This window comes from Hippoglossus stenolepis, chromosome 15 (genome assembly GCF_022539355.2).
Source record: "Hippoglossus stenolepis isolate QCI-W04-F060 chromosome 15, HSTE1.2, whole genome shotgun sequence".
Lineage (NCBI taxonomy): Eukaryota > Metazoa > Chordata > Actinopteri > Pleuronectiformes > Pleuronectidae > Hippoglossus > Hippoglossus stenolepis.
Window position 1 is genome coordinate 10201990 of NC_061497.1, and position 16206 is coordinate 10218195.

The following is a 16206-nucleotide window of genomic DNA, read 5'->3' on the forward strand; positions in this document are numbered from 1 at the left end:
CCCATAGATTAAGCCCTTGCTGAGGATAATATTATACTTCGCAAAAATGATTTAAAATGTTTATTTTATCCGGTTTGGAATATGCAGAGATCATGTGTGCTTTGCTGGCAGGGACACGTGCATGTGAAATCACTGCCCTGAGGACACAGCGGCCCAAAAGCAATTCCTATTCCTGCCACACGGGGGATGACGTGAGGACAACTTGGACAGTTTGACAGCTTGCTATGCCAAAGCCTTTTTGGCACTTTGATGGTGCAGTCACACCCTTGATTTAACCACACACTGTGTCATCTATGACAGACTTTCCCCTCCACACTCCACAATGGTGTGTGGTTTCTTTGTTGCTTAGGGTATTCATTATTTTAGGCCATTAGTGCCGAGCTTTGTTGCATTATTCAGTGAATGTTCTGTCTGCATGTGTGGGACACATAATATAAAATCCTAAAAAAAATACCTCAGTCTGCATTTAAGAAGCTAATCACAAAGTGATATTGTGTCTTTCCTTCTGCAAAGAAAGACCATTAAATGACAAATTAATTTTAATATGTCAGAGAATATACATTTCACTTGTATACATGAGCACACATTTAATTGGATCAGTGTTGCATGTTTTCATCGACTCAGTCTGGATTTTCTTGTAGCAGGGTGTAGAAGTGGTTGCTGAGATATTCATTTTGATGAAAATTAAATCAAACAAATAAAATCTCATCATTATAAATAGCCAATTTTGCTTTCACGTTATACCTACATGTATATACTGCCCCAGACACACACCAGGCCTGTCGCTGCATCAGCCCTGACCAGTGCATGCAGCTGCATGTTCTGCTGCCCACTCCTGCCTGCTCTCTCCACACACCGTGGAGTGAATCCCCTCCTGATACATGATGAATCCAACGACACAGACAGTCTGATCGTCCACAGGATCACAACCGAAGTCTCCCTCCCCTGAACACCGTGTTCCTCTGCCTCCTCTGCGCCCCTCATTAGCCCGAAGCCCCGCTGGCATTTGACTGGCACCGGCTCGGAGGTGCCAGTCCAGCAGAGGCAGAGTGAAGCCACCCGGAGTCAACCAGGGGGAGACCGGAACGTAATGTTGGCTTTTCACAATTAAAGCACATTAGGGTTGCCATGCACTTTTGTAAATGAGTTGTCTTGATTCTCTCCTGTTAACCTTCAGGAGACAAATCCCCTGCAGTTGGTACTGATGGGAAACGTGTGCATGTGCAGGCCTGAGCACATATAGACCCTATATGCATATTCTGCATGTGCACTGTACTTAAGCTACTAATATATACTGTATATAAAAGGTAGAAATAAATAATTGATCTTCTAAACAGCCCCATTTGTGTGGGGGTACTTAACCATCTAAATGTGCAATTAAAAGAGGCACTATTGTATATGACTTTAATTAAAATAAAATAATATTAGTAATGAGTTCACTTTGTGCACTCCCCGCTCCAAAAGAAATGTCTGTGCACGGCCCTGTGCATGTATTATGTGCATGTATTATATCCTTCATAACCTTTTTCCATTGAGCAGGTGGATGTTTAGGCCTAATCCAGATCAATAACCGTTTTATTTTGAAAACCTGTACCGGATCTGCCGCGTTAACCTCCTCTAGCCTGACAGGGGGGTTCAGATTGACGGTGTCAGCCTCAGACAGGTGGAGGAGACGTCCTCCAGCACCGTGGTGGCTGTGGACCGGGCAGGACTGGGCTGGGGCTGCAGGAGCGGTGGCCGCTGTCCGGTGCTCGGATCCTCCTGCAGCCGCTGGATTCACAGTATGAGAGCAGATCCGTGCAGAAACATGCAGTGTTCGATTCTCCCGAGCCTCCACACGCTGGACACTTCACCGTGGACGCGGGGAGGACGAGGGATGTAGCTGCTGTGGATTAACGAGGAGCACACATGGACTTGGCTTTTTCATTTATGTTTCTCCCTCTCTGCGGAGATTGTCGGCTGTGATCTTGAACCACCCTCGGCCCGGCCATGGAGAACCCAGCAGCCGAGCCGCAGAGCTACGAGGACGTGCAGAAGAGCGGGTACCTCCGCAAGCACAAATCAATGCACCGGCGCTTCTTCGTGCTCAGGGCGGCCTCGGAGCACGGTCCGGCTCGGCTCGAGTACTACGAGAACGAGAAGAAATTCCGCAGCAAATCGCCCGTGCCCAAGAAAGTCCTGAGCCTGGAGACCTGCTTCAACATCAACAAGCGGGCGGATTCCAAGAACAAGCACATGATCGTGCTCTACACCCGCAGCGAGAGCTTCGCCATCGCCGCAGACAGCGAGGAGGCGCAGGACGAGTGGTACCAGGCGATGCTGGACCTCCAGGGCGACTGTAAGATGCTCGTGTCTGTGCCCGCATCCGGCCTGTCCTGCCCCCGGGCTGTTTGTCCTCCACACACTCTGTTTGGCGCGGCCATTCCCGATTGTTCCCCGCGCACCACTGGCTCTAATGGTTCTGATCCATGTTCTGCAGATGGTTTTTAATGTGGTGATTTGAGTTGATGCACCTCGGTGGTGCGGTTCGGGTGGTGTGTGTGTGTGTGTGTGTGTGTGTGTGTGTGTGTGTTTTCCACCCGGAGGCAGGTGCACTATGATGGGGATGATGGTGATGAGCAACACGATGGGCGGCATGTGCTGTGTTTGTGCAGCACAATCCCAATGCGCGCTGGTCTGATACGGTTAAAACCTGCGGATCGTTTTTCGTCTGCAAAAAAGCATTTGGGATGCATCGCAAACAGCATCCACGTGCACTAATATGTGCACGCTCGCCCTTTTCTGAGGCGAACGCAGCCCGCTTCATACGACGGTGTGTTTTTGCATGGCGCAGTGGGCATATAGCAACCATCCAAGGGACGCATCATATAGTAGTAGCCTATCGCCGCGCACTCCGCTGCAGCCCGTGTTTTTGTTTTTCTGCCGCTCGCCTAACCTACATTTGCGCTGCTGGCAGGGAGGAGACGGCATCATCCGCGCGCCCTCACTGGGAAATGTGTTTCTGTGGCGTCTCCTCGTGTTTACGTCGTTACATATCCTTCGTGCTGGAGCCCGAACCCGACCACCCACCCTCCCTGTTGTGCTCCTCAGTCAGTGGAGATTGATGGGTTTGCCCAGCTCCGGTGTTGTCACGCTGTAGACTTTTAAAACAGATGCACACATTAGAGCGCAGAGCCCATTTTGTTCAGATGGTGTCTCAGGGACCGCCACAGTAAAAATACATATCTGTAAGTCTGTTCATAATGTACGGACAGGGACGTGCAAATGGAGATCAACACGTGTTGACATATAGGTTATATGTGGGGATCATTTTTTAATGAATTCAATATTTGTCATGAGAAAAAAAACAGCTTTTCATTGCAGTGGCGGATCTAGGATGTTTCTGCATCAGGGGCCATAAAGGCTCCATGCACAATTCCAGATTCAGTAAGGTTCACATTTAAGCCTTTCCCTGTTTACTGTTAGCTCAATAACTCTGAGCAAAGCAACACATCATTGATATATTTTTTTAATTCCTTGCTCATGCACATTGTGTACTTCAAAAAACCTAAGAAAATAAAAAATTCTTAACATATTATCATATTCATTGTTAGTAAGTGACCAATTATTCAAAAAGATGTACTGAGAGGACAGGGGTGCTTCAGGGGCCAATCAGTTTTTAGCTGGGGCCAGTGCCCCCCTGGCTGTTTCCCTGGATCCGCCCCTGGTTCAGTGAACATCCCAGTGGCTGTGGTTAAGTAAAAATATAAATAAATATATAACCAATTTTTTCACAATCAAGCATGGTGTTTTTTCTCAGTAGATGTATTCTATACCTCCAAAGACTCTATTAGTTATAGAGCTGTAGCTTGAGGATGATGAATGAGCTGCAGCACCGCAGCTTGGCAGACACAACACACATCATTGTATGTAGCAATTTAGTAATGATAGGGAAACAAAGTATTACTCATTAGTGTCACCTGCACTGCTCTGTCATTTTAGCTGTGATTAATATTTCAACTGGTTATATATGTTTTTTTCATTTCCTGATGTATGTGTGATGTCATGTAGTTTTTATTTATATATTCTTTCTTGTCTTCCCAGGTAAAACTCCTGAAGACTATGGCAGTAGTGGAGAGTGTAGCTCTCCGTCTCCTGTTCCAACCTTCAAGGAGGTGTGGCAGGTCAAGGTTTGGCCTAAAGGTCTTGGACACGCCAGGAACTTGGTGGGCATCTACCGGCTGTGCCTAACCGACAAAACTGTCAACTTTGTCAAGCTTAACTCGGATGTGGCCGCTGTGGTGTTGCAGCTGATGAATGTTCGCAGGTGTGGCCATTCAGAGAACTTTTTTTTCATCGAGGTGGGTCGCTCGGCGATAACCGGCCCTGGAGAGTTCTGGATGCAGGTGGATGACTCTGTCGTGGCTCAGAACATGCATGAGACCCTGCTGGAGGCCATGAAGGCCCTGAGTGAGGAGTTCCGTCAGAGGAGTAAATCTCAGTCTGTAGGAACGTCATGTGGAGGTGGTACCGCCTCAAATCCCATCAGTGTTCCGAGCCGTCGTCATCATCCAAATCTGCCGCCAAGCCAGGTGGGCTTCTCCAGACGAGCCCGCACAGAGACCCCAGGAGGCAGCAGCACGAGCACTTCACCTACATCACGCCACGGGTTTCCGAGGGCGCGAACAGCCAGCATCGGGGCCAGGTCGGAGGAGAGTGGAGCAAGTGCCAAAGGGACATGGGCCAGTTCCAGTCCAAGTCTTAATGGATCCTGCTCTACTACGCCAACGCTGAGGACCAAACCCACCAGGGCCCCAACCCCTGCTAAGATTACCCTCAGCCTTGCACGTTACACGCCCAACCCTGCTCCCTCACCCGCACCAAGTCTGTCCTCCAGCTCTGGTCATGGATCAGAGTGTGGCCTAGTGGGGGCAGCAGTGGGAGGCATCACGGTCTGCTCCTACCCTCGGGTTTCTCAGAGAGTCTCTGTTTCAGGCTCACCAAGCGACTACGGCTCCTCAGATGAGTATGGTTCCAGTCCTGGGGAACACTCTCTGCTGGTCCCCAGTCTGTCTGGACATCATGTACACGGAGAAGGCTCCTCCAGCTATATAGTCATGGGACAGCGAGAGGGTCTCCTCGGTTCCCACCATCGCTCCAAAGGCCGACGGATTACGCGGCGCTCATCCAGTCGAGAAGCTGAGGCAGAGCGCAGACTACTAAGTAAGAGGGCGTCCCTGCCTTTGGCAGCCCATGAACGGCTGACTCCACACAGAAAAGATGAAGATGAGGAAGATGAGGAAGAATATGCCATCATGTCACAGAGTGCTAACAGGCAGAGAGCTGATTTGCACCATGCCTCAGGGGGTCTGGCAGGTGGGGGTGGGCACCGTGATATAACAGGGGAGAATAGGAAGAGGGCTGACAAAAGCAGGGGAGGGGTGGATGCAAGAGCAGCTGTGGATACTGGCTACATGTCAATGCTGCCTGGAGTGACTTCTCCTCCTGGTTCACTTCCTCTCTCAATAGGTATGTCTGAATCTAGTGCTAAACCTGGGGCAGGTGATGAGTACATGGCTATGACCCCCAACAATAGTGTGTCCCCTCCTCAGCACATCCGCCAGCCCAGCTCAGAAGGCTACATGGTCATGTCCCCCAACAGCAGCAGTTCCACAGACCTGCATGGACTGGGCATGTGGGATAGCGGGGCCAGCATAGAGAGCCGGGCTGCCAGTGACTACATGAACATCTCACCTGTCAGCAGTCGCTCTGCCTGCAGCACACCGCCGTCCCACCCTGAGCAGCACCAGTTGCAACCAAAAATGTTCAATTCTTATTTCTCCCTGCCACGAGCTTATCAACACACTCTCTATACTCGCTTTGAGGACGACTTGAACAAAGTGGAAGGAAAAAAGGACATCAGTGGGCACGGTGTTGCTGGAAGGGGAGGGGGAGTGGGATACAGCAAGAGAAACAAAATTGCAGTAGGCTCTGCAGGAGGCTGCCAACTCTCCATGTCTTCCTCTTCTTTCTCCTCCAGCTCAGCCAGCAGTGAAAGCCTGGAAGACAAGTCCATATCAGCAGGCAGAGGGTTAAGTTTATTAAGAACTGGCGCAGAGTACGTGAGTGCGGGAATATGCACAAAAGATGGACGTCACCAGCAAAAACGTGGATCAAGTAGTAAGAGCCCAAAGCAGCAAAGGAAGGGTCGCCCCCTCAGTGTGTCCTCAGATATGGCTAAAGCAAACACGCTGCCACGGGTGAAGGAGAATCTGCCTCCCTCAGTGTCTCAAAACGTTGGTGAGTATGTCAGTATCGTCTACAAGGAGAAGAATAAGTATGACGGAGGACACAGACATCCTGTGATCCACGGAACCCTCCGGCCTGTGAATCAACCGCTTCTCTGCCACAATAGTCCTGCTAACCTTCCCCGCAGCTACTCGGCACCGCTGTCCACCTCTGCCGAATACGTCACCATGGACTTAGGGAAGACCTCAACACCCCTGACTCCTGTTAGGTCCACATTCAGCAACCCACAGGGCCCACCAGCTGTTGTCCCCAAGGCCCAACACGAACACAGCACAGAGGGCAACACCGGGTACAGAACAAAAGTAAAGATGGCAGCAATGCCAACAGATGCCTCAACTCCATTTACAGACAACAAAGGTTCAGATCCCAGCATTTCAGCAAGATCTGCCGTGCACTCTGGTCCACCATCGTCCATAGAACAGGAAACAGGTTTGGGTTTTTCCCCGGTCAAGTCCTTCAAGTCTCCTGAGCGGAGCACCAGCAGACTGGTCCGAGGTGACCCGCAGGGACGGTGGAGTCACCGCTCAGAGACGTTCAACTCACCTCCCTCTCTACCACGCCACCCACCCTCTTCTACCTCCCTCTTCACGGAGGGCAGCCAGGCAGCGAGCCATCGGCATGGCTTGGACTGCTCACTGTGGGAGAACGGACAGGCAGCAAGTTTGTCTGCCACGCCTCCACCGCAAGCCTCCACCTCATCCGCTGTACAAGGCCTTAACTACATTGACCTTGACTTGGCCGTTAAGGAGAGCCCTCAGGCTGGAGTGGAGCGCACCCCTGCCGCCTACAACACTGGAGGGGGTGCTATGGGTAGCAGTGCTGGCTCCAGCCTCAACACTTATGCCAGTATTGATTTCTACAAGTCAGAAGAACTGAGAGCACACCAGAGCAGTAGAAAGGACGGTCAAGGTAAGAGCTACTACTGCAAGCCCATCTCATGGGGAACATGTTGATCATAATATTTTACATCTGACAAAGGTTTATCAAATATTGTACTGATGATCCTTAGATATCATCTTTTATGATGTTATTGGTTGAGACCTCTTTCATAATGTTGCAGTGTCTGCAGCAGCACCTTCATTTGTTCTCGTGGACAGTGCGATTATTGGTGTGAGCTCTGGCCTCACGCCTCAGTTGCTACTGCACAAAGGACCATGTTTTTAACACAACAACTTAAAATCTATCAACATAGCAGTTGATTCCATAATCACATCATTAAATGAAACTTTTAAAACATATGATAGATTTGATTCTGATGTGAAAATCTGAAAGGTTACATGAGGAGAAAAACAGCCATTTGTCAGCAAGAGTGAAGTCGAATAAGCTCGATTAACTGAAAAGATTTTTAGATAACAGAATGCATTGCCTTAAAATGGCAGATTTTCAGAAGAGCAGTGAGATTTCATTTAATTAGTTAATCAGTCGATTAGCGGAAAATTATCCAGGTACTATTTTGATAATCAACATTATTTCATACATTTTTCGTGCAATCTCTTTTTAGTCTTTTAAATGTGATGATTTGTCAATTGTAATGTTGAAGTGATGGTCACATTAAAAAAGGGCATTTTTCAGTATTTTCCTTCATTTCATGGAGCGAACAGTTAATTCCTTGATCAATTAACCGTTAAGACAACAAGTGAAAGAAATAATTGGAAATGGGTGAAAGGAAAACCTTATATTTCCTGGTAATAATTGTGGAGCTGGGTGTAAGCTTTAGATGTGATGTGCATAATCCACAGACAGAACTCTGTCTGGCTCTTAGTCACTCCTCCCCTCTCTCATCCTTTACTGACGTGTACCTTCGCTTCGAGCTGGTGGGCAGCACCACACTTTCCAGGCAGTGGGTTGTCTGCAGAGTCTCTTATTATCACAAGTGGGTGTTCAGAGAGCAAAGCCAATTGATTTGTCTGCTGGTAATGAGCCATTTTACATAAATGGAGGAATATGGGCCAGGTGTTTATGTTGTATGTGTGGGCGCGCTGTCGGCTGCAGGATTTCACACGGCAGCTCTGAGGTTTCCCCTCACACTGCACTGATGACAGTTGTTAACGTTGGTGGCTGAAGCACATTTTGATGGAAATGCATATGCAATCCGTTGCTTTTTCCATGTGGAGAATTAAAAGCCACGCTATAGGCAGTATATTAAAATGTTAACATACAGGTAAATCTGAATATTAATCAGAGGACTCAATGGAACAAACAACTCGTGCAGCTTATTTATTCGAAGCACCTACGACATTTGCATGATTGATTCATCTAATGCTTTCCAGTCTTTACGTGCACATGCATAATCATCATGATTGCCTTATTATTTTAATCGGGGAATAGTTCATGTATGCATTTAATGTGAATAGCAAGGGGAAAAGGCCTCATTAATATTCTGTTATTAATTTTTCATCAAAATGTTCACACTGAGATTTATGATTGAATGTTTTCCTTCCTCTTAGCTTCAGTGTTTATCTGCAGCATTATTATAATAGAGGGACTCGTATTGGACGGCTGCAAATCGACAAGATGGTGGTTGTGCTTAAGATTCTAAAATCTCAGGCTTGATTCTTTGACGTCCAATCAACACTCATATATCACCATATATCATAGAATTTTCATCAGACGTCAAATTTCAATGTTTATTAATATATCTGAATTAGATTAAGAAGTCTGCGTGTATTCTGTGTTATGAAATGAATGTGTTCATGTAAACATAGCTGGCTCTTTGGCTCTTTGACTCTGTGATGTATCCAACGTTTGTGAATAATAATAATATTTTTTTTATAATGGCTTGTTTTGAGTCAACCGAGTGCACCTTTCAATAAATCATAAACAAACACAACGAATAATTAAAGTAAAACCAAGGTTAAAAGCAGGCATAAACACAAAACACTTATTAGTTTATTAATGACAAATAGTTAATTAGCTTTACTTGAGCCATTTAGACTAATGTGAGCAGTTATCAGTGGAGAACACTTGTTCTGACACCGAGAAACTTCATAAACACATAAAATAAGAGCTGTCTGTCTGCAGCAATCATCTTTCTTTAAAACAGTAGGAAATATAATAATGAATACAGCGACCAGTCCACGGTTCACGCTGCCTTCTCGCCTAATGTCCAATGGGATTGGTTCCAGCCTCCCCCCCACAACACTCACAGGATGAGCAGTATAGATAATGGATGGATAGATGGATGGATGGATGAATACATTCTCAACACAAGTTGACAAAGAGTAGGTGCACTCAGCTTTATTATTCAGCCCACCTTGCTAAAACTAATGCAGGCTAATAAAACAGCCCTGCAGTAAATCCTGGACCATGAAGGTTTAATGGTCAGTTTTTATTGGAACTATATTAAAAAGGTGTTGACTCAACTATATGGTCATTTTGGGGGACGTGGTTTTTTGCAGCTGTTGAACTATATTGTGTTATTGAGAGGTGTTTCAGTTTACTTGCCTTTTAATGATGTAAATATGGTGGATAAAATCATAAAGACAACTGGCAGTGCTCTGATTTGACACAGTATTGTGAACATCCAGCGTTGTAGTTGCAGAGCGTGACTCTGAAGCTGTGAACTGTGGGTTTACCTTTCACATATGAAGAAGTCGGCAGGAGATTGTCCCCGACAGACGTGTTCACAACAGCAGGAGAATATCCGGAAGGCGAGGGGGGGGTGCCTGTGTAGAGCACGCAGGGGGCTAATCAACACCGCTGTCGGCCCTCATAGTCAAGAGCTCTCGAATCTCGTTGTCTTTCCCAGTTGATATCTATCCTATTTTCCATGCTTAGAACAACACGCCCACTCACTCCCAGGGAATTTTCGGACATTTTCCTGCTGCATTCTCTCATGGGCTCACTCGGACATTTTGCAGACAGTTTACCAAGGAGCAAGCAGGAAAATGTCTGAAGCAACTGACTGACTTTTCAGAACATCCAGAACATTCCAGGAAACATACACTCTTTTAACTTCGGTGCATGTGTGAAAGCATCATGAGAGTGGTTGGAGCGGGTGGTCGGACGGTTGATATATCGGCACTCTCGTCTGATGTACACAAGATAAATGAGGTTATACATGAGGTTATTCTTTAAAAGGCAATCGCGCTCCTCTGTAAACCACATGAGACCGAAAAAAAGAAAAAATCTTCGCAATCGCAAACTGACAATTACGATGCTCTGATGTTCACTCGCCGCCTCTGTCTTTATTTTGCTGACGCGATCAGTACTAGAGTTGCACCGAGCTCTTTGTGTTGTGTCAGGGGATCGTTAAAGAGAAGAAAGTTCAAAATCCCTGGAAGTGATAAGACAACACACGTAATATTGACGTCTGCAACAATTCAGTGCATGAGACTGAAAAGAGCAAATCCTTTAAGAGAGATATGAAGCGTCATGTGATATTTACCCAAACAGTCAGCAGGAGCTCCAGATATCAAAAATCTACACTCATAACTTCAGCAACAAAAAAAAGAAAACCCTTTGAAAAACAGCATTTTTGAAAAACCTTTCTGTGCTAAATGTATGATTCTAATTCCTTTTTGTTTTCTCCTTCCAGATTGTTGATCATCATCGTCCTGGATCTGAGTGAGACGCCGCCGCTGTGACTGCTCCACGCTCACTCTGTGTCCCGACCTGTTAACTGAAGTCCTAACACTGAAACCATGGAAAACACATCCCCATCCTGTCTGCGGTTTTCTGTCAACCAAATGTGTGCCAAACACACACACACACACACACACACACACACACACACACACACACACACACACACACACACACACACACACACACACACACACACACACACACACACACACACACACACACACACAGAAAAGTGTTTTTAGCCTTGTTTTGAAAAAAAGTGACATTTGATCATCATTTAATTTCAATAGATAGAGGATGACAGTTAAATATGTAATTGTGCGAGTTCTCAGGTGGTCTCATTACGCTGATCATGGCAGCCCTGAGTATGTGGAGGTATGCGCTCTATGGCACTGAGTAGAGCACATACCTCCACCGAGGCCCAACAGTCCCATTCCTTAAATTCCCTAAATTGAACCTGCTCTAAAAGTTAATGGGTTCTTTCTTGGCCCATACAACACGTTTCAATTAAATGATTTCAGATACTGCAAATTAACCTCCTTGGCAGAGGGAATAATCATAAATCACATGGCAAAAATGTCCATCTGTGAATTTTTTTATTTCAAACACATTTGCATTTGTTATTAGTGCATGAGCTATTTTCTATCATATCATTTAACTCAAGGCTCAAAATGGCAGGTAGTATTTTAATGCCGCTTTATCCTTTGTCTTTTTTTAAAGTCAAATGCTCATCAGGTGTCACTTTGACTCCAAATAAGAAGAGAGGTTTCATACACTCACACATGCTCTGTCACTGTAAACATATTTAATTTGTTGCATACAGTTGCCCAAAAAAGCCTTTATACTTCTTGACCACTTTTACTGTGCTACTGAAGGACTTCAAAGTGTGCTTAATGTCCGAGGTACAATTTAATGACATGAATTCAATGGAGATATAGTTTCCCGTTTATTTTAATATAGCAGGAAAATGACTAAAATCCCCAAAACCTTATGCAAAAGTTAGGTGTCAATTTTCTGGTCATAATTTATTTTCAAGTCATGTTTATTTATAAAAGACATTTAAAACAACCAGAGTTGAACAAAGGGCTGTACGATAAAAACACAGAGAGAATTCAATTTAATTCAATTCTAAAAAGTGAATACAAATAATTAAAGACAAGTAAAAGCCTCACAAAATATGGGAGTCTTGGATTTAACTTGTAATTCTTTAATGGAAGGGAAACATTTATTTTTTGTAAGAGTTTGGGGGCAGCTACAGTAAACACGAGATCGCCTTTAGCCTCGACCAAGCGACTGACAGGAGCAGCTGGTCAGTGGATCTGAGGGATCTAGGAGCAGAAAGGGGTCAGAGAAGCTCCGAGGTTAACTGGAGGGGCTTCAGGTCGTTTAAAGCTTTAAAAAACAAATACAAGACGCTTACACTGAATCTTAAATTCGACCGGTGCAGGGATGCAATTGTGAGATGCTGCCTCTCTTCCTGGTATTAGTTAGAAGTATGTCGGCGGCGTCTTGCACTTGGTGCAAACAGGATAGATCCAAATAGAGGCCATTTTACATCATTAACATAACATTGTTCTGCCCAGGGCTACAGCTTTTAACAATAGTTATACTGTAATTCTGTGTTTTTCACACAGAGTTAAGTTTTGTCCCTGAATCTCCAGATGTGCACACACAGTGGATATACAGGATTTTACACATCCAGCTTCAGTTATGCAACTAAACTAATATCCTGTCATGTCATACGGATGATTTTGAAAGGAGGCAGTCTGAGTAGTCAGTTGGATTTTAGTCTCAAACTACACACCACTTATGAAGCTACACACAATTTCTAGTAATACGAGACTAGATTATATACAGTATTTGGTTTGTATTTGATTATATCTCATATTAATGCATTTTGAAGAAGTGTGTCTCAGTGTAAATACTTTTTTGGCAACTGTGCTTTTCTATTCTATTCTAACTGTATATGATGCTATAGTTTATACTATAGTACACAAGTAGAAGGACAGAAACTCTAGTGCATACTGCAGGTTGTTTTCCTCAGTTGCACAACAGTGAACACAACTCTGATATAAAGTGACACATTACAATGGTATATAAGGTAAACAGTATACATATAATGATTAATACTATATAGCCTAGATAACTATATACTCTTTTATAAAGTGCCTCATTTTTGATTGTAGCTGTTTTTACACAGGTAATCTTAAAATGGGTTGTGAAAATGGATAAAAAAGGAGTGTTGTTTCTCTCTCGAGTCGAAATCCTGCATACGTTCAAACTTTTCAGAAGACGGACTGCAAACTTCTACTGCTATCAGTCAACCATGATCAAATTGCCTTACTTATCAGAAACAGGAAAAAAAAAATCTCATTATTTTTTGCAGTGCCTAACACATCAGCCACAATGTAAGCACTCCCTCACTCTTCTGTTTGGCTTTATCAAGCTGAGGTTTGGCCAGCCCAAAAAAAAATAATATAATAAATCATTAAAAAAAAAGAAGAAAAAACAAAGCAAAGAAAAAAAAACATCTATTTCTCTTTCACGCTCTGGGACGTCCTCCTCTTCAGGCCCCGCAGTCCCGACTGTCAGCTGATGGCGTGTCGCAGATTCTCCATCTGAGGCTGAGTATTTGTCGACACTGTGCAGCTGGAAGCTCGTAGGAAAAAAATAAGGATTCTACATTGTACAGATTTTAAATCAAGTTTTTAAGGACCTTCTGCAGTTTAACTTTCCCTCTTTTTAGAGCAAGTTCAAGAACCAATACAGTTAAAACAGGATCTTACTCAGTATTAGACTAAAAATCTAAATTTTGCACTAATTTTTTGAGGTTTGCAGGATATTTTGAACCCGAAACAAATATCGACTCCTCAGTGCTTATCTGGGCTAAAACAGCATTAACACACTCGTGTGTTGCTCTTATTATTTAGATGTGAATGATCGAGAAGTGGATTCAGTTCTCAGGAGGAGTGAATAGTTCTATTTCTCTCTCTGACTTTATTTTTCTCCCTGCACTCACACATAGGACTTGCTTTAAACTATGAGCCAGTGTCACTCCAGCTCACATTACTAAACAAATTGCCAAAAACCACAAAATCTAACAACAATTCAGAGGTATACTGTAAGTAGATCGGCACTCAGAGAGCGTACACCTCCGCCAAGGCCCCACAGTCTCCTTGTGAAACCACTAGATCTGAATTCTTTGTTTGATCTGCACCAAAGTGCTCATACTCGTAAATATCAGTCCCCTGAACATGTCTGATTCATAAATTATTCTCTGAGAAATCAAGAAAAATGTCGAAAACCCCTTTTCTCATAATGTTAAAAAAAATTACCCTGATCTGCACCAAAATTAAATGGGTTCATCCTTGATTAATGTTCCAGCCCTCCATAAAAAAGCAAATCGGTTCAGTAGTTTTTGCGTAATCCTGCAAATTTAAACACAAACAAACTAGAATGGCATCATAGTGCTTAACTCTAACAAGGCCCAACAGTTCCCTTAATTTAAATCAAGCTGCACCAAATTCCAGTTCCCTAAATGTGCCTGATTTTTCTACATCAAGATCCATGACTTATTCCCTAAACAAAGGGGGGGATTCCTGGATCCGGATCCACACCAAAACGTAATGGGTTCTTTCCTGACCCATACGTCATCCTTCCATTAAGTTTCGTGGAAATCCGTCCTGTAGTTTTTGTGTCTTCCTGCTAAGTATCAAACAAACACAGAAGAAGACACAACCTCCTTGGCGGAGGTAGAGATCATTTGCAAAGAGTAGACACACAAACTCAGTCAGATTTCAAATTGCCTCTGGGCTGAAGTATGAGTTGTTAAAGGTCAAACTGTTCTTTAAGCAAGCAGTGTTTTTTCTTGAGGGTGTGTTACTTATAGTTTAAGACTGGTTGCGTACTGTATCCAGAGCCGCTGGTGGACATTGGTGAATCAACACGTGTTGCTAGCGAATATAAAAAAAGAAAATGTCTATTGGATGTGGTTTTGGTGCCAAACGTTTTCACGAATCGCTGTGACCAAACTCGCCAGTCCAGGGCTCTGGCTGCGTGTATACAGGGTACAAAGAAAGAAGGCTTTCTTGATGTGTTTTTCACACCGGTAGCTTTTCCCACATTTAGATTAGAATCTTCTGTTTTCTGGTTCACCGGTCGAATCCTTTTGACCCCGGTTGCAGATGCATATTAGATGCTCCACTCGCCTGCATGCTGTTACAAGTGAAAACCAATTTGAGCGTTTGAACCCTGAAGGTAAAAAAAAAAAAAAAGACCCAGATATTTACTCTGCTCAGTCCGGAGGTTCCTCGGTGACTGACCCAGCCTTCGACTCACATCTGAAAGTGCCTGGCTGTGATTACTGGTGTCATGATTCAGTTACGTTTCCGTCATACCAGCTCCTGGAGAACCAAGTCTTCCACACGCTTCTTTAGTATTCAGACGGAGAGATGTGCCCGACACCCGGCCAACATCTCCCATGTACAGGACGTGTTTCTGGTGCCAAAGTTTTTACATATACAGTCTGTGACCACGCAGGACTGAGGAGTGCTGACACAAACTAACACAAACACATTTTGTCTGGCGCTTATACGTCACTGTTTTTAATCTTATGAAGTAAAAATGTATAGTGTTTGAGCACAGCCCACTACTGCCAACAGTTTGTGCTCAGTACTGAGAGCCTTGTTTCCAAACTCTTGTATAACAAATCCATACAAATACGTGGACTGGTTCCACTTTTCAGATTCTTGGACTCTTTTGTTAAAGTGATCTTTTATAATCTCTTTGTTATTCCGTCAGTGTAGCTCTTCTAATTGGGGATTACCGAGATTCTCTGACTGTACCTCATAATCTCAAGTCCGAGCAGACGTAACAGTTGGTCCCAAAGCCCCTTTGGAGAGTCTGAGAAGGGTTCAGGATATTACTGACGCCACAGAGGGAGGAAGGCACCAAATCAAAGCTGTGGAGTTTCTTGGGGGGGGTAAATATCATTCAGTGTGTTGTGTATTCAGAACAACTTTAACAGCGTGAAGCTCTCTGCATGCATTTCCATCCTCATGACACGCAGGAAAATGCTTCTCGCTTTACGAATCATCAGAATCCTGCCGAGCATTTAGGTTTGATGACACAGAGAGAGACTCGCGTCGTCTCCTCGGAACATTTTGTAAACGCATCGTTGAAAACGAGGCACGTAAATTTGCTCAACAGGCTCTAACTGTGGGAAATGATACTGTATGTACAATCAGGATAGCTATTATAACTACAATGGAAAGATGTATTTTAAAGCTATTGATACTTTGATAATGATGTAAAATGTAAAAAGACTGAACA

The 16206-nt window shown here is 44.4% G+C and overlaps 1 protein-coding gene across 1 annotated transcript; it reads left to right on the plus strand.

Annotated features, from left to right (window-relative positions):
* Nucleotides 1-1656: 1656 nt before the first annotated feature.
* Nucleotides 1657-14461, plus strand: si:ch211-284e13.4 (insulin receptor substrate 1-B). The gene is made up of 3 exons (XM_047343334.1): nucleotides 1657-2338; nucleotides 4084-7197; nucleotides 10826-14461. Exons 1-3 carry the CDS (start codon nucleotides 1990-1992, stop codon nucleotides 10831-10833), a joined length of 3471 nt encoding a protein of 1156 aa, XP_047199290.1. The 5' UTR covers nucleotides 1657-1989; the 3' UTR covers nucleotides 10834-14461.
* The last annotated feature ends 1745 nt before the right edge of the window (nucleotides 14462-16206 follow it).

Excerpts from the sequence above, each read along its gene's own strand:
- si:ch211-284e13.4 (XM_047343334.1), top strand. The coding sequence starts at position 1,990 with ATGGAGAACCCAGCAGCCGAGCCGCAGAGCTACGAGGACGTGCAGAAG. Across the intron at positions 2,339-4,083 it reads GCTGGACCTCCAGGGCGACT|GTAAAACTCCTGAAGACTAT; the intron begins GTAAGATGCTCG and ends TTGTCTTCCCAG.